We start from the raw sequence: 21292 nt of genomic DNA on the forward strand, positions 1-21292 counted from the left end.
CATAATGACCTCCCCTGAATCCTGTGCCAAGCAGAAAACTTCTGTTGCCAAACTAGGGCTGCCAACTCAAAGTATGGAAATGCCTAAAGATTTGGGCATAGAACCTGAGGAGGTCAGGATTTGGGAGGAGGAGGGAACTCAGCAGGGTATGCCAAAGACTCCAACCTCCAAAGCAGCTGTTTCCTCCAGGGGAACTGATCTCCGTAATCTGCAGATCAGCTGCAATTCTGAGAGATATCCAGGCCTCACCTGGAGGCTGGGAACCCAATGTCAAACCATTCTTGATGCTAAAGGCCCATGTACTGGATCTTCTGCAATTATTAAAATTTAAACTTCAAACTTTAGTCACACAGAAACTATGGGGAAAGGTACCCATAGCTTCTATGTGACTAGAGATAGTATATATTGGGTTCAGGTAACCACAACCCAACTTGCCAAACAATGTAACCTGTAGTTAATCATATGATTCATTCAGTTTACAGAAGATGTCTTCAATGAAAGGAAGATTCCTCAGTTATCAGAAAGTAGGGTTGCCAGTTCCAGGTCCAAACAGCGGTTCTCTCACTTTTGGGGACTTCTCCCCACCACCAGTCAGCTGACTGGCAGGAGAAATCCTGCCCTCAAACACAGACATCCCGGTATGATGATGTCACATGGGAGTGATGTCATCATACTGGGCATGTCGCACAGAGATGCTCTGGTTTGAGGGCAAAATTCAACAGTTTGAGAACAATTTTGAAGGTAAAACTCTGCTCTGTGGTTTGAGAGCAAAACTCTATTGTTTAAGAGCAAAACTGTCCCCATGCAACATCCTGATACAATTATGTCACTTCCACAAGATGTCATCATGTTGCTAATGCTGCATGGTGACATCACTGTTTGGGGTGGAGCCCCTCTCTCCTCCCACTGGTAAAAGAAAAAGACCTGGCAACCCTAACAGAAAGGCACCATACTATGAAAAACCATGCTTACTGTATTACCTCTAGTTGTAGCAGATCTACTTTTGGAACATTCATTCCTGGAAATAGATCTGTCAAAATATCCTCAAATAGTGAAATGTCCTCAACAAGGAATTTTGGTAAATTGGCTTCTTTCAGCACACTGATTATGACAAAAGTTTCTTCTACCTCTGAAAGCCTTGTATTACTGTTTTTATTAAAAAAACAAATCTAGTAATTATAATTTTACAAGTCTTACAGTAAATAATTATTTATTGGTCAGTACTATAATATAACAATGCCATCGTTGTTTTAATTCTTAATAAAATATATTTATTTTATTAAAACATTTCTATCCTTCCATTACTCATGGTTCAAAGTAGCTTACAATAATAGTTCAAAAACATTTCCAGTTGAAACCAAAATAAAATAACAACCCAAATATTCCAAAGTTCAGTGATGACATATGGTTAGGTTTCCCATATTTGGAACATTTTTTTGCTTTTAATTTCCTTAGTTCTTTTGCATATTTCAGTTAGCAATTATCTTTCTTGTTTCTTTGTGCAGAAAAAAGCAGTTTCCCCAGTTGCTCTAATGATAAGCAGCTCACTCTTCCCATCCATTTCCAGATTCTGGTCAAACAAAATATTCTACAAACAGACTTATATGATTCATCCAATATATTAAGTGTTTTTTTTTTCTTCTGAGATGGTATTATAGTGATTTAGAGTTTAGCCATATGAGATAGAGACTAAATTTTAATCCTAATGAGTGTCACCTCCTTCCAGTTCTAAACTGTGATGAGCTGAAATGTATTTCATAAACATGTTTGCACTACTAGGAATAAGGCCCGTTGTGAGGGAAAACACAATGGACTCTAGAAAGAGGCTCTGGGAGAGTGCCCCTGCTGTCTTCCCACCAGCGCAAGTGAAGGCATTCACTCCCCACCCCACCTCCCCTAGCTGAATAGGTGCAACCAGCCAGACCTAGTTAAGTCTTGCCAGTCAGACAAATAATTATGGGTGTTGTGGGGGGGGCATGAATCAATCCCCTTTGGAAAAGGTCCTGAAACCAAACTGCCTGGAGCTGGGTAACACCCTGGGCTTTCTTAAGAACTATAGAAGATTTTCCCATGGTGGGCCTGCACATGTGCAGTACCCATATAGGGCTGCACTGTGACTATGACAATGAACATTAATCAAACTTGCAGGTTCTCCAGCATAACTAGTTATCACTAATTAATGCTCAATTTACCCACTGTAATTGTGAATTAAAATAAAGCAGTTAAAAATTGTGTTGCTTACTGTGTTTTTAACTCTTGTATCTTCTGACCAGCCCTTATTAAAGCAGCTTTTATTGCTCTCATGCCAAAATCATAATGATCCTAGAAAACATAAAATTAGAGAATTAGTTTTTCTTCTTAATTGCCTTTGCAGATAGATGTATTAAAATTATGGCAAGCAGAGATAGAGACTAGCTCTTTATGTTATCTCAAGTTGAATACTTCCAGAACTGAAATTTTAATTTAAGCAGTGACAATGAAGTATAGGCCAACTGTACATTCTACAAATGAACATTGTCTCTGTGGCATATAAAGAATTTGTTTTTTGGGGGGAGGGGGAACACCCTCACTCAAAAATTTACTCATACACCGGAAAACACAGAACTGCAAATTAAGACCTCTTGCATCACATCAGCAGTACTTCCTGATGTTGTGCTTGTCTGCTTACCTTTGGACTTAGCTAAGCTAGACTTTGCCATTAGTGTCAGATAAGTTTTCAAATTGGTACTGTACTATTAATATTTTAAAATGTAACAAATCTTGTCTTCTTCCGGGCCCAGCCAGAGCTGAGCTCCTCCTTGACATGATCAACGCACAGTACATTTAAGCTCAAAATCATTTTATTTTTACTCTTCATGCATCCAAAAGTATCATTAACTTACAATTTGAACTGGGGGCTGGGTGGAAGAGTACATTATGTGACTTGTGGTGAAAAACAGATGATTCTGTCTGTCTCATTTGCGGCTAGTGATAACAAACAATGGGCAGAAAAAGACTAATAAACCTTGGTGAGCATTTGCTAGACTACAGGAAAAGGAACTTAAGTAAACCAATAAGGAAGGTTATCTCAGAACATGGCTCCCCCAACCCTTGGAGTCACTGGCACTTGTGGGAGGGGGTCACTTTTGCGTCACCTATAAGAAGCTTCCAAACTCAGTCAAGGAATAGCCTGGTTGAGCAATTTATACACCAGTTACAGATTCAGGTTGGAATTTAAGTACTAATTTATGAGACTTGGGTTTAAATGTTAAACCACCTCTGAATGGTAATTGTTCAGCCCTTTATCATTCAGGGCATTTCCCTTGAACCAGATTGCTTCTGATAGGCTTTTATATCCTAAGCACCAAGTAAACACATCAGTCTACCCACATCAGTCCCCCAGAGTTAGAGTGAAGTATTACAGGTCTGCTCATCACCAGAGACAGGCCTAAAATGGTCATCTTGTCCTCTTCTGAAGGTGGAGCTAATCCCACTCTTCACTGCTTTTGAGACAGAGCTACACCCTCTACATCTGTTCCTTTGCTGAAACAGACCAGGAATTGTCAGCTGCTGCACTTCCCATCACAGCTAATCTGCTGTTTTGCCTTTAGGGACTGGACAGACACCTGCCCATCACAAGAGTAATAGGCAAGAAAGAGGCAGAAATGTATTGTTGAGGCATATGCTTCTTGGCTTTTAGATTTTACCTGCTGCGACAGTTGTTTGCTACAAAGTTGATAAAGATTTACTATCTTCCCAGAGAGTGATTTTGCTGATTTGAAACCTTCCGAAAATAGCATTATTTCAGCAATGAGTTTATAGTCAGGGACCATCATTGAGACTGGTCGAAATAATGATTTTAAATTGTCTGGGAGTTCCACACGACCTTTATATCTTAAAAGGAAAGGAAAGAAATCACTGGTTTGTTTTTATAATCAGAAATAAGAACACTTATCAAATTACTAATTAGTAAATGTAATGCTTAACAACAAACACCATATAACACAGTCACAATAATAAAGACAGGTAGCTTTCCCCAAAGTATAGTTATGGTACATTACATGAATTCTACCACTGTAAGAAATCTTTTATAGAGAAAACTAAGTTGAAAACTGAAGCACTAATTAAAATGCCTAACTTTCTAAAAATAGCTATGTAGACTGATGCAGAAAATAAATAATGGAAAGCTGTAAGTTTAATACAGAAATGTTAAACTGTTTTGTTAGCATTCATTTAGTGCTATTGAGAAATAACAGATTTCTTATTATTTACCCTGGATTCATGGTAATAAAGATTCCACAGGATTGTTTCAGCCGCATTTCTTTCCCTTCCAGAACAAATCTATGGCAAACGACAGACAAGTTATTCCAGTAATCTCTTTCTGAAGATATATTGCATATTAACAGTATGCAGTTCATATACAAATGGAAAAAATACAAATATATTGTTTTAATTTATCTAAAAATGTATATTTGAAATACTTAAAATAGATTCATTAGATAAAGACCTAAAAACCTTGAGAATCTGGTAATATAGAAACTACAGAATATACAGTTTTATGCGTGCTCTCTTTTTCACTCACAGGAGAAAATCCTGTAGTATTAGCATGACTGGGGAAATAATCCAGTATTACAATTGCAAATCTGTATTCTTTAAAGTTTTACTACAACAATAGGATCACTAAAAGTGCCTTTCAGTAAAGACCCTCAGGCAGGCCCAATGCTGGGGGTTCTGCCGCCCGAGGCAGAGCCCCACACCCCGCCCCTGACTTCCAGGCAGTGGGCTGCTCAGAACTCACTGCCAAAACTCCGCCGACATAGCCCAGGCTTCCTGAGTGTCGGGAAGTCCAGGCAATGTCGGGGAGGCAGCGAGCACACTCAGAGTCGGGCTCTGAGTGTGCTCGCTGCTACGCCTCCCCCTGACTTTGCCCAGGTTTCCCAAGTCTCAGGAAGTCTGAGTGAAGTTGGGGCGGCAGTGGGTGTGCTCAGAGCCAGGCTCCAAGCACGCTCAGTGCTTGGGTGCTCTGCTGAACCCACTTGGCCTTCCCACAGCCCGGGAAGACTGGGCGGGGGTGGCGGGCAATGTCTGTGCAGTGCGGTCCTTGGAGCCTGCGAGGCTCCAAGGAGCACACTGTGCAGGTGCTGCCCATGCGAAACTGGCCAGGCAGCGCCTGCGCTCCATGAAGTCTGCTTTTCGTTGGGGAAGGCAGGCTCCAAGGAGCACACATGCTGCATATGGGGAGAGAGGGTGCCTGGCAGTACTCCATAGGCCAAGTGGCACCCTAGGCAGCCGCCTACTTGGCCTGTTTCCACTCACCGGCCATGCCTTTAGGATGTATAAGCAAGCTCCAAATCACACTATATGTTTAGGTACAAGTTGAGTTCCATCAAGGACTCAATCAAGGAAACCACAGCCCTCAGTTTGCAAGACTTGAGCAAGGCTATTAACAACAGAACATTTGGGGGAATGCTATTTCATAGGATTGCTTTAAATTGGAAGTGACTTGACAGTGCTTAAAACACACACATCTTACAGGGCTTTTTTGTAGCAGGAACTCCTTTGCATATTAGGCCACACAGCCCTGATGTAGCCAATCCTCCTGGAGCTTACAGTAGGCCCTGTAGTAAGAGCTCTGTGAGCTCTTGGAGGATTGGCTACATCAGGGGTGTGTGGCTTAATATGCAAAGGAGTTCCTGCTACAAAAAAAGCCTTGCACATCTATAATAATCAAGATGTGTTCCAGGAGAAAGCACATCTATTGTATAAACTAGTAGTAACTGCAGCAAAATCAATTTGACAACATCTGCTCCAACATGTTGCATTCCAAAATGTCCGAGACAGTTTTCAGGGTCAGTGTTGGCAAATGCTGTGAGACCACTTCCCAGCATTTTGTTGTTACAGGAAAAAAAAACAAAAAAATCAAAGATGTGATAGGATATTACATAAGTTGGAAGTCCCTTGACAGCACTTAACACACACACATAGAAAAACTTCCTTTGCCTGAAGAGAACTGTCCGCAGCATGCACCAACACAAGATTCCAGTTGCAGAGAGAAAGAAAGGTACAAAGAAAGCCTTAGGATGTTTTTTCTAGAACAATTACGTGTACTCCTTTGGCACTATTATTACGCCATTAACCATACATATTAGAAACCACCAATCCATACTTTTGTCACCTGGCCCAACACAATACTTGCAACACCTTTTTCTGTTTTGTGTGTGACATGCAGAAATAATTTAAAAAAAAAACTCTTTGAGTGCATTTACACTACACTAAATAATGCGTTTTGCAACTGGATTTCTGCTATGTAAGAATAGCAAAAAGCCAATTGCAAAATGCATTATTTAGTGTAGTGTGAATGCATCCTTCTTGATATCCACTGATTTGCTGTTAACAAAGAAAGATGGAGTGTGTATAATTTGAACGGGCAAATTGTCCCTTGGCACTTTGATGAGAGCTTAGTATCCATCACCATAATGTAATAAAGCTGCCATTCTCCACTTTATTGTGGTGTGAAGCTTGCATTGTGAGGGGGAAAATACCCATGTTTGTTTCACAGCAGGGCTGGGCCTTGGCAGGTGCCCAACCTTGCTTGACAGGTCAAGATAAGGAGAGGGCATGCGGGGATGAAGAGTGGACCTTGATGCACTAATAATCTAATTCAGTATATAGCAAGCCTCATGTGTCCATTTTTGAACTGTATGAACCATTCAGTTGGCTGTTTTCAGAAATTACCAATGGATCTTTCTAGGTAGGGTATAGTTCAGTGTCATCTGTACCACAGCTCTCTCACAGAATGGCCTACAGCTCCCCCAGAAGGTAGGCAGCTCAATAGACAGAGTGAGGCTCTGAAGTTGCTGACCACAGTTTCAAAGTTCAACCCCCCAAATTTTCATCATCTTTATGGTGCACTATAGCATTTGTTGTGCTCTTGCAGGAAGGAATTTTTATAATAATATAACATAAGAAAAAGGGGCAAGAACATGGTTCAAAGATAAATTTTTACATTTTAAATCAGAATTCTAAATTTAACATAGGATAATGATGTGTACATATAACAATAGGCATAGTGTACATATAATAATAGCTGGAATTTGTTGTACTGGAAACACACTTTGGAAATCTTGAGCTCATAGGCTCCATCCCCTTCCCTTGAACTTGGCTCAGAAAACAGTTGTTTCTGTTTTCATTGTGAATCATAGTTTATTGTTAGGGAGGGACAGTGGCTCAATGGCAGAGCATCTGCTTGGTAAGCAGAAGGTCCCATGTTCAGTCCCTGGCACCTCCAAAAAAGGGTCCAGGCAAAGAGGTGTGAAAAACCTCAGCTTGAGACCCTGGAGAGCCACTGCCAGTCTGAGTAGACAATACTGATTTTGATGGACCAAGGGTCTGATTCAGTATAAGGCAGCTTCACATGTTCATATGTTTCTTCCTAGTCACAAACTGTGGCTTCTTCTCTTCCTTCCAAGCCAGGATTGAAAACCACAATTTGATTTTGTTTTTGTATACTGGTCTGAGGCAAGAGAACGATCTACCATTTGTGGCTTAGATGTAATGATGAATTATGACTTGCTATGAATCTGGACCTTGGCAGAAAATCCATTCCAAATTTTCATTGCAGCTCTGCAAGCCCAGAAGTTTCCAGCTGAAGAAGGCAAAGACAAGGCAGAAGCCTGGGAGCTTTAAAGGTGCTGGACAGGAGGGGAAGTAGGAGGGAGAAAAATGCCATGGGCCTGATTGAAGTCCTGAGTGGGCTGGGTGTGGCCTTCAGGCCAGGAGTTTGACAGGGCTTTTTTTGAGCTGGAATGCACTAGAGTGCCACTCTGCCTGGCTTGGCCAGTGCTCCAGCTCAAAAAAAGAAAGGCAGAGCCAGGAAGGCAGCAGCATGGCTTCCTGGGGCCTGGCTCACTGGCTGGGCTTGCGGGACTGGGCTGCGCCATGGCAGTGGCCTCCTGGAGCCCAACAGGACTCCTGGAGTCCTGCTGAGCTCCTGCTGGAGATAGCTAATCCCTGGACAATTCGGGTTGTCTGATCCACATGCCTGAACATAAGAGAAGCCATCTTGGATCAGGCCAATGGCCCATCCTGTCCAACACTCTGTATCACACAATGGCCAAAAACCCCCCACAAAAAACCCCAAGTGCCATCTAGAGGTCCACCAGTGGGGCTAGAAGCCCTTCCACTGTGCCCCTCCCAAGCACCGGAATACAGAGCATCACTGCCCCAGACAGAGAGTTCCAGACAGAGAGGGTAAAGAAGTACTTCCTTTTATCAGTTCTAACTTGACTGCTCAGCAATTTCATTGAGTGCCCATGAGTTCTTGTATTGTGAGAAAGGGAGAAAAGTATTTCTTTCTCTACATTCTCTATCCCATGCATAATCTTGTAAACCTCTAACACGTCACCCCACAGTCGATGTTTCTCCAAGCTAAAGAGCCCCAAGCATTTTAACCTTTCTTCATAGGGAAAGCGTTCCAACCCTTTAATCATTCTAGTTGCCCTTTTCTGCACTTTTTCCAATGCTATAATATCCTTTTGAAGGTGCGGTGACCAGAATTGTACACAGTATTTCAAATAAGATTGCACCATCGATTTATACAGGGGCATTATGATGCTGGCTGATTTGTTTTCAACTCCCTTCCTAATAATTCCCAGCATGGCGTTGGTCTTTTTTATTGCACACTGTCTTGAGTTTTCAATGAGATAGATAGATAGATGAATTTATTGTCATTGTTCTCAACAAAAAGAGAGCAATGAAATGAGGTGCTCTTCCACAAACATACCAACACATCAAACACACATATTCATAAACCATTTAAATACATCTAAAACCATTAAACCATTTAAACCATTAAAACCATTTAAATAAATCTAAAACGGATAAACATTCATAAAACCATTTAAACCATTAAATAAACATTCATAAAACCATTAAACATTCATAAAACCATTAAAACCATTTAAACCATTAAATACATCTAAAACAGATAATCCTTCATAACCCTGCATTTAACCTAACCACAGCACTTGGATAGAAACTGTCCTTAAATCTGTTTGTCCTAGCCTTCAACACTCTATATGAGTTATCTACCACGACCCCAAGATCTCTCTCTTGGTCAGTCTCTGCCAGTTCACACCCCATCAACTTGTATTTATAGCTAGGATTTTTGGCCCCAATGTTCATTACTTTGTACTTAGTCACATTAAACCTCATCTGCCACGTTGACGCCCACTCACCCAGCCTTGACAGATCCCTTTGGAGTGCCTCACAATCCTCTCTGGTTCTCATCACCCTGAACAATTTAGTGTCATATGCAGACTTACCCACTTCACTGCTTACTCCCAACTCCAAATCATTAATGAACAAGTTAAAGAGCATGGGGCCCAGTACTGAGCCCTGCAGCACCCCACTGCTTACCATCTTCCACTGTGAAAATTGTCCATTTATACTCACTCTCTGTTTCCTATTAATTAGCCAGTTTTTGATCCGCAAGAGAACTTGTTCTTTTACTCCATGACTCTTGAGCTTACTAAGGAGCCTTTGATGAGGAACTTTATCAAAAGCTTTCTGGAAGTCAAGGTAAACAACATCTATTGGGTCCCCTTTGTTCACGTTTGTTTCTGAAAAGGGAACTCTCTTGTCAATACCTTTGTTCTGAACTTTTCACATCGTTAGGAGAAAGAGAATTGCCTTCATGGGCAACTTTAAAAGAACAATTCATTATATTACTCTCCTGGGGAGAAAAACACTTTGAGGGGTGGTTTGATTGGAATTATCCTGATGGAAAAATTGTAAGCGGCCTCTTTCCAAATGAAGGTAGAAGGAAAAAAAAAATTAGTGCCTTTCAAAAAGTTTTAAAATTTGAGCCAAGAAAAAAAAATCCTCCCATTCTTCATTTTCTATTCTAGCTTCCTGATTCTTCTTTTAATTTTTAAAAAATCAAAACAAAGTTACATATGCCTATGTGTAATGTGTAGATAGGGCCTACTTGCAAAACATCTGGATTTAGTGTCAAAGAAATACCTGATAGTAAGGCTATCTTTGGCTGCCTTGATTGCTTGAATCTGTGATGCAATTGCAGAAAGGACTTCCACATCAATCCGATTGAATTCATCAAAACAACACCATGCACCAGACTGCACCAATCCACAGAAAAATTTCCTCATCACCTAAAAACAGATATTTTCATAAATGTAAAATATTTTATTTTAAAAGTTGCTTTTTTCAGGAACAGGAGCAAAAATCTAATATAAAACCAACCTCCCCACACTGCCATTATCCACTTCAAATGCTCTCCTGAATATCTCTGTTTTGCTTCGTTTTCTAAAATACACGAAGGAAGCATTCTAAACAGCCTCAGAAACATTGACTGGAGAAACGTCGACTACGGGGTGACATGATAGAGGTTTACAAGATTATGCATGGGATGGAGAAAGTAGAGAAATAAATACTTTTCTCCCTTTCTCACAATACAAGAACTCGTGGGCATTCGATGAAATTGCTGAGCAGTCGGGTTAGAACAGATAAAAGGAAGTACTTCTTCACCCAAAGAGTTATTAACATATGGAATTCACTGCCACAGGACGTGGTGGTGGCTACAAGCTTAGCCAGCTTCAAGAGGGGTCTGGATAAAAATATGGAGCAGAGGCCCATCAGTGGCTATTAGCCATAGCATATTATTGGAACTGTTTGGGGCAGTGATGCTCTGTATTCTTGGTGCTTGGGGGGGGGGGCGCAAAGTGGAAGGGCTTCTAGCCCCACTTGTGAACCTCCTTTTTTTTTGACAACTGTGTGACACAGAGTGTTGGACTGGATTGACAGTGTCCTATTCCTTTAAAGAGACTTGGAACTGTCAGGGATTGAGTCATCCTTGACTCCAGGTGGTACACTGTCATCAGGTGTAGGCCACTTAACCAGTTTGCATTGTGATTGGCTAAGACCACTAGAAATACAGTAGCCAGCTACCAGTTCACTGTTGGTTAGGGAAAGAACGATACTTGCGTGGCATACTATTTGGATGATGGATATTGGAGTGATGGCTTTGGACCGTGTAATGACTACTCTCTTGGACTCTGTATTTGTACCTCTGCCTGGCTCTACTTGTGTGTAAGTGTATGACTCTTGGACTGCCTACTGACTCTGTTACCTGCCTGAACCCAATACAGTTTGTTTAACCTGCTGTCTGTTTTGAGTGTCTTCCTTGGGACTGCTCCCTGTGACTGGTGAGTCCAGTGGTCACTGCTTCTACATCTCTGACATGGATGGGCCATTGGCATGATCCAACATGGCTTCTCTTATGTTCTTAAGCCTATTACACATTACAGAGGCAGCTATAGTAAAAGCATGAGATCAGGTTTTTCGTTATTATAGGCTTCTGTGCTATGAAGCCCCAACGGAAGGCACATTGATATCTCCTGTGTCCTCCATAGTCCTGTTTGAGGTCCTGAAAGATTATTCCTAAGGTCAAATGTCCCACATGAGCAAGCATACATATAGTTTGGGGAACTGCAGTGAGGGAAGGAAGTTGAAATCCCTTTCTTCTCACTTTTATTTAGTGGAGCTGTGCTGACAGAAGAGCTAGGAAGGGCTATTTCATCCACTCTCCCTCTTCACTGCAGTCCCCCAATCTGTATGGCAATTCATTCATGTGGATCTTACAGCCTCAGGAATTAACTTTTCAGGGGATGAAAGGGACTGTAGAGGTTGGAGACAGGAACTCATATTTTGTGCTAATCTTCTCCCTAAAGGTGAAAACAGGGTTACACTTACCTGTAACTGCTGTTTGTCAAGTGGTCTTCTGTGCAAGCACACATGGGACTGCATAGCTGCAGGCCAGCCACTGGAGAAGAACTAGCAAGCTTTTAAAAGAATTTTCTGGAGCCCCAGAGTGCTTCCTCTCCCCTCAATCTGTCTGAGGAGTTTTGCTGCTGAGTTTGTCATGTGACCACTAGGGGAAGTGATCTTCCCTGAGTTCTCCTTCTGCCACCACAAGACTGAATTGTATTATTACAGCCCAGAGTGGGGAAAGAGGGAGGGATGTGTGCATGCACAGCAGACAACATGATGAACAGCAGTAACAGGTAAGTGCAAACCTGTTTTAATTTTCATGTCATCTGTGCAGTCTCCCATGCCGGAACAGCAATTGTTCTCATTAAGGAGGAGGGTGTGGGCTACCTTAATGAAAGACTGATTGTAATATAACTTTTCCCACAGCTGCCTCACTTCTGGTGTTGACGTCCATAGAGTAATGTATTGTAGGATAATGCAGTTGGAATGATGTCTGCTTGCTTGTACCCCAAAAGGGCGTGAAAGGGTCATGTGCCCAGCTACCCAGACTCTAATGTCTGGAAACAGAAAGCTCAGAAATTCTCACATCAAACATGTTTCTGTTCCTTGTTGTAACTGAGGTATTTCTGGAACTTGCTAGCTACTGTGAATTCTTGCAGATTAAGCAAAATGTTTTGCTACATACCAGATGCTTCCTGCGAGAATCATTGTGTTGCTATGCCTTGAGCTGGGATATTTTTGGACACCTGAAAAAACCCTGTATAAATAAAGGAAGCTTGCCCTGCAAGCTAAGTTTTTCTCTCCTCAGCAGGTGGGTTGTGTGGGTCATTCCAACAAGTGGCGCCCCGAAGCAGGGGCAGCTCACCGAAGCAGGGACAGCTCAGCTCCCGGGACAAGGGAGAGCTTCTGCTTTCAGGTATCGCCTGGCATAGCCCAGCAGCTCAGCTCCTACTTATCAAACGCCTGGCACAGGCCCCGAAGTGCGCACTCCGTCGTTCTCAAACGACCCCTTTCATTTGGTAAGTAATGGGTGGACAGTTTTCTCAGGCTGAGCAGAAACATTTAGGTGAATTAAAGTTTTTGATCCAAAAGTCCGGCAGATCCGTGACTTCTGGCCAACTTAAGACTCTGTTACAAGAGATCAGTAAGCAATACCCCTGGTACCCGGAGGGAGGTTCTCTTAAACTTTGGGACTGGGAGAAGATAGGGAAGACCTTTCACACAGAACCCAGAGCTTCTATTGAACTGCTGCAAGTCTGGCATAAATGCAGGTATGCAGTAGAGAAATTTATGCCTGTTTCTAACCCAAGCCAGTTCTCCAAAGATTGTCCCCTAAAAGGCACTGGTGTCCAACTTGTGCCCCCTGCCCCTCCTCTTCTTCCTCCTCCTTCTCCCCCTCCTCCACCAACAGATCCACCCGTAGGCCCACCATCTAACGCCCCAGGACGCATGGTCTGTGAAGTTTTGGAGAAGGAACTTGATCAGGCTAAATTGGAAGATGTTCCAGAATTGGCAGATATGTTGTCTATTTGCCCTGTACATTTGACAGGGGAAGAGTTGCCTGACCTTTTATCGATAAAGGCTATCAGAGATATGGGCATAGGGTGAACCAATGTGTAAAGTCTTTTAGAAGGACTCTCTAATGGATACACTGTGAAATGTGCTTTACAGGCCTTTGTCAAGGTACCTACAGAAGGGAAACCAGCCCATAGTTTTGCAACTGTCTGTCAAAAGCTACAAGAGCCCTACTTAGACCTTATCAATTGTCTTTAGGCAGCAATCAGAAGACAGGTTGATAATCCTGATTCAGCAGGAAAATTGATGATGAAATTGACCAAGGAAAATGCTAATTTGGATTCAAAAAGAGCCCCGTGGTGCAGAGTGTTAAAGCTGCAGTACTGCAGTCTTGAGTTCTGCTTACAGCCTGTGTTTGATCTTGGCGGAAGCTGGATTCAGGTAGCTGCCTCAAGGTTACTCAGCCTTCCATTTTTCTGAGATTGGTCAAATGAGTACTCAATTTGCTGGGGGAAGTGTAAAAGACACACTTTACTTTGCGACAGTGCTCAGTGCAGCAGGCTGAAATTGTTACTATTCACACAGGCTTTCAACTTAATAGGATACCTTATATGCACTTAATTTGATTCATCAACTTCCTGGTGCATGTATCTCTCCAAACTGACCTTGATTTCATTGGCTAAATTTTTAATCTTGCAGGTTTTAATTTCTTGTTGTTACTTTTCTCATTGCTCATTATTTAAAGCCATTTTAATCTTCCTGGTGTGATTGCTCAGGGCAATGCATTTGCTGATAAGACTTTGAAAGATGTTATTTCTCTATTTATGCTGTTAACCTGTGTGGTTTGGAAACTAACATAAGAGAAGCTGTGTTGGATCCAGCACTCTGTGTCATACAGTGACCAATATATGTGTCAGTTTGGTGTAATGATTAAGTGTGTAGACTTTTATCTGAAAGAGCCAAGCTTGATTCCCCACTCCTCCACTTACAACTGCTGGAGTGACCTTGGGTGGTCATAGCCCTCTCAGAGGTTGTTCTAGTTAAGAGCAGTTTCTGTCAGTGCTCTCTCGGCCCCACCCACCTCACAGGGTGTCTGTTGTGAGGGAGGGCAGAATACAGATCCAATGTCTTCTTTTATGCATACACACATGCACATATATATGTATAGCTATACTGTGGCTAATAGCAACTGATGGACCTCTGCTCTATATTTTTATCTAGTCCCCTCTTGGGACTGGCTATGCTTGTAGCTGCCACCACCTCCTGTAGCAGTGAATTCAACATGTTAATCACCCTTCGGGTGAAGAAGTACTTCCTTTTATCTATTTTAGTCTGACTGCTCAGCAATTTCATTGAATGCTTACAAGTTTTTGTATTGTGAGAAAGGGAGAAAAATATTTTTCTCCTTTCTCCATCCCATGCATAGTCTTGTAAACCTTTATCATGTCACCCTGCAGTCAATGTTTCTCCAAGCCAAAGAACCTCAAGTGTTTTAACCTTTCCTCATAGGGAACGTGCTCCCTAACAAACTTTGGCAAATGGATTTCTGCCTTTGTAGTAATGGGTCGTCTGCACCTGCTGAAAACTGCTAATGCCTCAGCATATAGTTTTTCTGAATTTATTGATTTTTATACACAATGGAACATTCAAATCCAACATAGCATTGCATATAATTCCACAGGTCAAGCTATTGTGCAACATGCTAATCAGACATTGAAAACCACTCTTCAAAAACAATTAAAAGGAGTGAAAATGAGGGTTCCTATCCAAATGCAGGTTCAGGAACAATTGAATTTGGTCTTTGGGCTTATTAACTTGGCATGGTCCAGCTCCCCCTTACCTGGGGGTGCAGGCATGCTGCTGTGTTTTCTCTTGCAGGTCTTTTGTGGGTTCTGACACGTATTCACCCAGCTAAAGATGGCATGGCATCAGGGACTCCCAAATCTGATTCCCAATTTCAACCTCAGCCTCAAATGCTGGAAGAGGCTGGGCAAGAGCCTTCTCCAGAGAATTTGGTGGCTGCTGTTTTTGCAACTCACAATTAAATCCATGACTAGTTTCTACTGTTTGTATTTATGTATTTTGTCTCCTGTCAAGGCTATCAGTGTTACATTTAACAGTTTTCTATCTTATTTTGAACTTTCCCAATTTTTCATTCATTTAAATCTGAAAATTCCTTTTGTTGTTGGTAATGAATTTTTATTTTCTGAAAAGAATAGTGTTTTAAAATTCTACCTCACAAATTTTGGTTCCTACATGACCTCTTTTCATTTGAAGTTATAGCATAGAAGAACATCTGTACCCTTCCTTGGATAAAACTACCCTCTCATTGCGCATCTTCTCTCTTAAGTCTTGAAAAACTAATACCTTGTTTTACCAGTGACCCAATTATTCTCAATGTCATGTTTCTCATAGAAATACCTTTTCTAGATTTATTGGTAATTCACTAGGCAGAATTCCTGAAAACTCTTGGTCTTCATTAGAAATCTAGACTTTAATAATGTTCTGCATTCCTCAAATGTATATCTTCATTTGCTCTCTTAATGTCATTTATAGTTATGTTCCATCTATGAACTGTACATATCAATCTTCCTATTTAACTATTTGGTGAACCTCTTACCTGTGGAAAGAGGCATCTACATGCTTATCTATTTTATTTTATGCCTCTAGAGTATCTTGTTAGAGTTTGACCTTTTCTGAGTGTTTTGTTTAGAAAATCCTTTCTATATTTCATTTTCTTACCATGGTAGGACTCCAGTTCTGCTTGATTTTGTGTTTCAGTCCAGTATACAGTCCTGGCCAGGCTTGTTACTGGATAACACATTTCTATTTGCTTGTTTTAGGTTTCAGCCTCTCCATTATTTCAACCTTCTTTATCAAGGTGCATGTTTTAGCACCCTGCTTTATGCATCAGTTTTGAATTATATCTTTGCACTGCCCCACACATCTCCTTGGCTGTGCAAGCTCCTTACTAGGTTTTCTCCTAAGTTTATATACATATATATTGCATGCTTATTATAAATAGATTTAAGAATTGTTTTGTGTGTTTGTCAAGGTGTATTAACCAGAATTTGCTTTTAGGATTTTGTTGTTAAAAAATTGTTGAAACCCACTCTCAAACCTATGTGAGACCCACAGAACAAATTTTGGATGAGCTGGCACAGAGAAAAATGGGGTTCAGTGGGACTTGATCACCACACTGATTTCCAGTGGTTTAAATTATCTGATCCAGTTCTCTAATCATTTTGGAGTCTGATCCCTCGTATACATGTGAAAGCTGGCATTGTTCTATTGAGGCCTCAGTTTTATTTTGTTTGTTTTTGAAGTTTTTCTTATTTTTGACAATTCCGTATGTTCCAAAGCTATAGCAAAAGTTTTTCTTCCCTTTTTGTGTCCATGTTCAGAATCCAGGGGTAATTTTAACTCTGGTAATGTCTTTTTGGAGCTCCAATCTTGTGCACAATTTCATGTTTTCTTTTTAAAAATTCATATCTGTTGCAACAAAGTAAAAATCCTCTCATGAATCTCTAGGTGCACGCTTTCTATATGGGTGTACACTAGCCTGAATCATGAGAAGTGATGCATAGGTTTATATTGTGGATTTATATTCTGCATAATGTATGGTGTATAAAATTTGCCCTTTAACATTGGAAGGGTAGAGGCCTTGTCAAACTGAAACTCCATGTGAGGAGGAGAAAGTCTCCAGTCCAAAACAAGTGTGGTAATTTAGCCAATATGTGCAACCCTATCTCAACAGGGTTGAGCTCAAGTTATGGCAATTTGTGGACAGCCAAGAAAAGCTTTAAAGGGAAAAAAGCACCTATTGTTGTTGTTTTGTTTGTTTCTCCAAGTATGTTTTCCAGGCTCTTCCATATCTACCCAGAGGTCCTGAAATTTGCCTGGTCATGCCTCATTGATGTTGGAAGGAAGGCCTCCCCCAAAATCCCATCCAAACTGAGTTATGGAGAAAACTTGTTTCCAGGGAAATTCCTCTGCCTAGCAAAAGGCTGGTTGCTCCAGCTGATCATAATAGCAGCCCCACTGCCACTTCCAAGGTGTGTTTCCGGGAAAAGGAATTCCTTTTGGCTGCAATAGAAACACATTTCCCTGTGAAAAGATGGTCATGCATAGAGCATGCAAACTCTCCATGAACTCAAGAAAGAAGACCTTTTGTTAGACTAAGGGAGGAGGGGAACAAGAAATGAACAGTGAATGGTTTTTGTATTGCAATAATGTAGCCATTATGAACTGCCCATCTCTGGCCATGCTCTCACCTATGTCTGAATGTGTGTATCTTGATCACCTAGGCTACAATAAGTTGCTTGCCATAAAGGCACATGAATTGATTCAGTTTATAGCATGTCACTTGCATATGTCCCTTATGTGTTTTAGAAACTTAGATGAATTTTTGTATTCTTGCATCATAACTAGTAATGTTTATTGATAAAGAATTGTCAATACCAAGACACACAGCTTTCCCTCATGCATATAGAGCTTACTTTTTGGTAACTGACATTCCCATCCCCATCTTGTCTCAACTGTGTTTCAACCCTGGTTGTTTGAAATCTAAATGAGAGCACATCATGCAATGTGGCATACACTCTCCAAGAATTGTACAGTGCAGGAAGGGGGGGAACTGATATCAGAGTGCTATTGTATAAAGAGGGTAGCCTAGCCTCAAAAGACATGGTGGGCCCTCTCACGCTAGCCTGCATGCCCAAAAAAGCCCCATGATGGAGACCTGAAAAAACTCTGTACTGGAAGGCTGGGCTGCCTAGCAAAAGCATGCCTCTAAATAACCCTTCTCCCCCTACACATGCATCTTTTTTGGACAAAAATTAAATACAAAGATGTGCCAGTATGAATGCATAAACCCATTGTTTGTTCTCCACCTGTGGCTTATCTTTATCCCATACCTATTAGTACACTTTTTCGTTACCCCATTGTAATGTCATTTCATTCCTTCCTGGGAATGTCAAAACCAAATTGTTATTTTGGTGCCCTTTGCAAGTAGCCATATAATAGAAAAAAGAGTCGAATGTAAGATCATCCAGTTGGAATGATGTCTGCTTGCTTGTACCCCAAAAGGGTGTGGGAGGGTCATGTGCCCAGCTACCCAGACTCTAATGTCTGGAAACACAGAAAGCTCAGACATTCTCACATCAATCATGTTTCCGTTCCTTGTTGTAACTGAGGTATTTCTGGAACTTGTTAGCTACTGTGAATTCTTGCAGATTAAGCAAAATGTTTTGCTACATACCAGATGCTTCCTGGGAGAATCTTTGTGTTGCTATGCCTTGAGCTGGGATATTTTTGGACACCTGAAAAAACCCTGTATAAATAAAGGAAGCTTGCCCTGCAAGCTAAGTTTTTCTCTCCTCAACATGCATGTTGTGTGGGTCATTCCAACAATGTATTATGAAAGTTAATGGCATAGACCTTGTTGCTGCCTTGCAGATGTCTTCCAAGGCAATCTTGTTGCAATGGTTGCTGAAGAAGCCTGTGCTCTTGTTGAATGTGCTCGCAATATTAGTGGACACAATGGGTAGTTTACAGACTGGCACTTTGGGCCGACTCAGACATCTCTGAAATCGACCCAAAAAATCCTTCCACACACAAACACCTGCCGCCCATCCCCCTCCAGAACTTATCCCATCCTCTGGTCTCTGCAGGCCAGCTTAAAAATTTCTGAGCTAACAGCTAGTCGCCCCGTTGGCATCTGGAAGCGGCATGGCGAATGTGAGGCAATTTAACTATGTGAAAGTGCCAAGCCGTCCCAAGCCGCTTCCGCCTTTTTCTTTCCTTAAAAACTTTTGGGAATGCTTGAGCGTATGAGCACTTAACTTTTCTGGGGAAGAAAGAGCATTCTGACTTCTGAGGTGCCTCCTCATCTGGAGGCACCCGGCAGCCTGGCAGACGTGATGGAGAGCATGTGGAGGCTTTGGGATGGCTCTTGGGATGGCCGGTCCAATTCAAGATGCCTCCCAACCACCCCAAACCACCCATTTGTTATCACTCTATATGTCTGCCACTGAATATGACTTGCAGTCACTATCCATTTGGATAGAGTTTGTACTGAGGCAGCCTTACCTTTGTTGTGCCTCTAAAGCAAACAAAAATATTACTATCTCTCCTAAATCTCTTTGATCTATCCAAATAAAAAAGGAAAGCTCTCTGAACATCCAGACTGTATGATCTCCTTTCTGCCTCACTGGTGGGATTAGAAAAAGAAAAATGGTAGGTTAATATCCTGATTCAAATGAACTTTGAGACCACCATAACTTGGCCCCAGAACTACCTTCTCTCTATGAAATTTTAGAAAGGATGGTTCAGGACAAAGCATTACATTCTCCCAGCATCTTAGCTGAGGTCATGGCTACCAATAAAGCTGTTTTTAAAATAAAAATTACAAGTTCACTGTTGCATTTGGTTCAAACATTTTATGAGTCAGTCTTGACAAAACAAAAGACAAGCTCCACTAGGGTATAGGATGTACAACAGAAATGAATGAATTTTGACTCTGAACTTGAGAACACCAATGCACAATTAACATTGACATGGAAAGTTGATATAGCTGCCAAATGAACTTTTATAGAGGAACAGGGTAGACCTGAGTCCTTCAACATCAGAATGAAATATGGTGTGCAAATCGCAGTGCACTGGATCAAGGTTTTGGTCAGTAGCCCATAATGTAAATCTTTTCCAGCTATATGACCTATGGGTCGATGGACCATGTGATGCAGAAAGCATCTCAGTTACTCTGTTATCTGCAGGAGTCTGGGAGAAACTAGCCAAGCTACCAGCTGAAGGTTGGCTATGCCTGGATGGGACAGTAGTCCTATCTGCAGTAGATCCTCTAAGATCGTTTTGAAGGAGAGTCATATGGGAAAGGCATAAAATAGGTGCCATGCCATGTAAAGCTGGAAAACATCCTCTATAGATACTGAGTCTGCTGCTGCCCTTGAAAAGAACTGGTTGCATTTCAAATTTTCTGCAGTTGCAAACAAGTCTGTCTCTGGGGTCCCCCACTGTTGGAAGATGGGCAGAAGGTTGTCTTCTTTTAGAGCCCATTTTTGATTCAGTGGGATGTTCCTGATAAGCATGTCTGCTACAATATTGTAAATTGCATCTAGTCCCAGTGCCAGATTTGTGCTGCCTCTTTGCAGTGTGATGGACCCTGTGCCCCTCTGTTTAAATAGAATTTTGCAGTGGTGTTGTCTATGGCCTTGAGCCATAGACAACAATATGCAACAAGATGGCGATGGTCAAGGAGCCCTAACGCTAGTGCTCCTTGAAATACCAACTTCTGTCGCTGAATAAACTATGCTACACGGTTACAGCTTCCAGGCTGAATAATATGCGATTGAGGAGGTGAAGGTGAAGGGCGGCTTGGAACGTTTCACCCTACCTTTCCCCAAAAAATATTGTGAGTGGTGTCGGCGGTGCCAGGCTGAGCGGGGCCGGAGTGGGGCCGGAGCAAAGAGCAGCGGCGGGCGGCGCGGCCTGCAGGACCCGAACTTATCAGAGCCGCTGGAGCCGTGTGTCTGAGCCGCGGTGTCCAAGCTGCTGGCCCGAGCTGCTGGTTCTGTGGAGGTGCGGGCTGAGCCGGGCGAGTCGGGCTAAGTCGGGCTGAGGGGCAGACTGAGCCAGAGGTGTGGGCTGAGCCACGGAGGTGCAGGCTGAGCCGGGCGAGTCGGACTGAGCTGGAGTGGAGCTGGGTGGAGTGCAGCTGAGCGGAGAGTCGCAGCGAGCGGTGCAGTTGGCAACGCCGGAGTCGCTGGAGGTGCGGGCTGGCCGCGGGCCGTGTGCTGGGTGTGGCCTGTGTGGCTGAATTGGGGGGGGGCGAGGCGAAGTACCATGGCGGCAGAAGCTGCTTGGGACGACTGCCTTGGACTTTCCATTCATCCCCCCCCTCCCCCTTCGTGTGTGAGCGACGAGCCGGGGCGAGCGGCACAAAAGACGGGAGGAACACTTGAAGGGACTGAGCCAACAGGCTGCACCCAAAGAAAGA

The 21292-nt window shown here is 42.3% G+C and overlaps 1 protein-coding gene across 1 annotated transcript in view; it reads right to left on the minus strand.

The window, feature by feature from the left end:
- The window catches only part of LOC132576410 (dynein axonemal heavy chain 6-like), a 125100-nt gene that overhangs the window by 22600 nt on the left and 81208 nt on the right, over nt 1-21292 (minus strand). The window contains exons 11-15 of the mRNA XM_060245563.1: nt 10003-10148; nt 4252-4320; nt 3687-3873; nt 2243-2322; nt 981-1146 (exon numbers count right to left, since the gene is read on the minus strand). Coding sequence (XP_060101546.1) covers nt 981-1146; nt 2243-2322; nt 3687-3873; nt 4252-4320; nt 10003-10148 — 648 coding nt within the window. The remainder of the gene's footprint in view (nt 1-980; nt 1147-2242; nt 2323-3686; nt 3874-4251; nt 4321-10002; nt 10149-21292) is intronic.

This window comes from Heteronotia binoei, chromosome 1, assembly GCF_032191835.1.
Source record: "Heteronotia binoei isolate CCM8104 ecotype False Entrance Well chromosome 1, APGP_CSIRO_Hbin_v1, whole genome shotgun sequence".
Classification (NCBI taxonomy): Eukaryota; Metazoa; Chordata; class Lepidosauria; order Squamata; family Gekkonidae; genus Heteronotia; species Heteronotia binoei.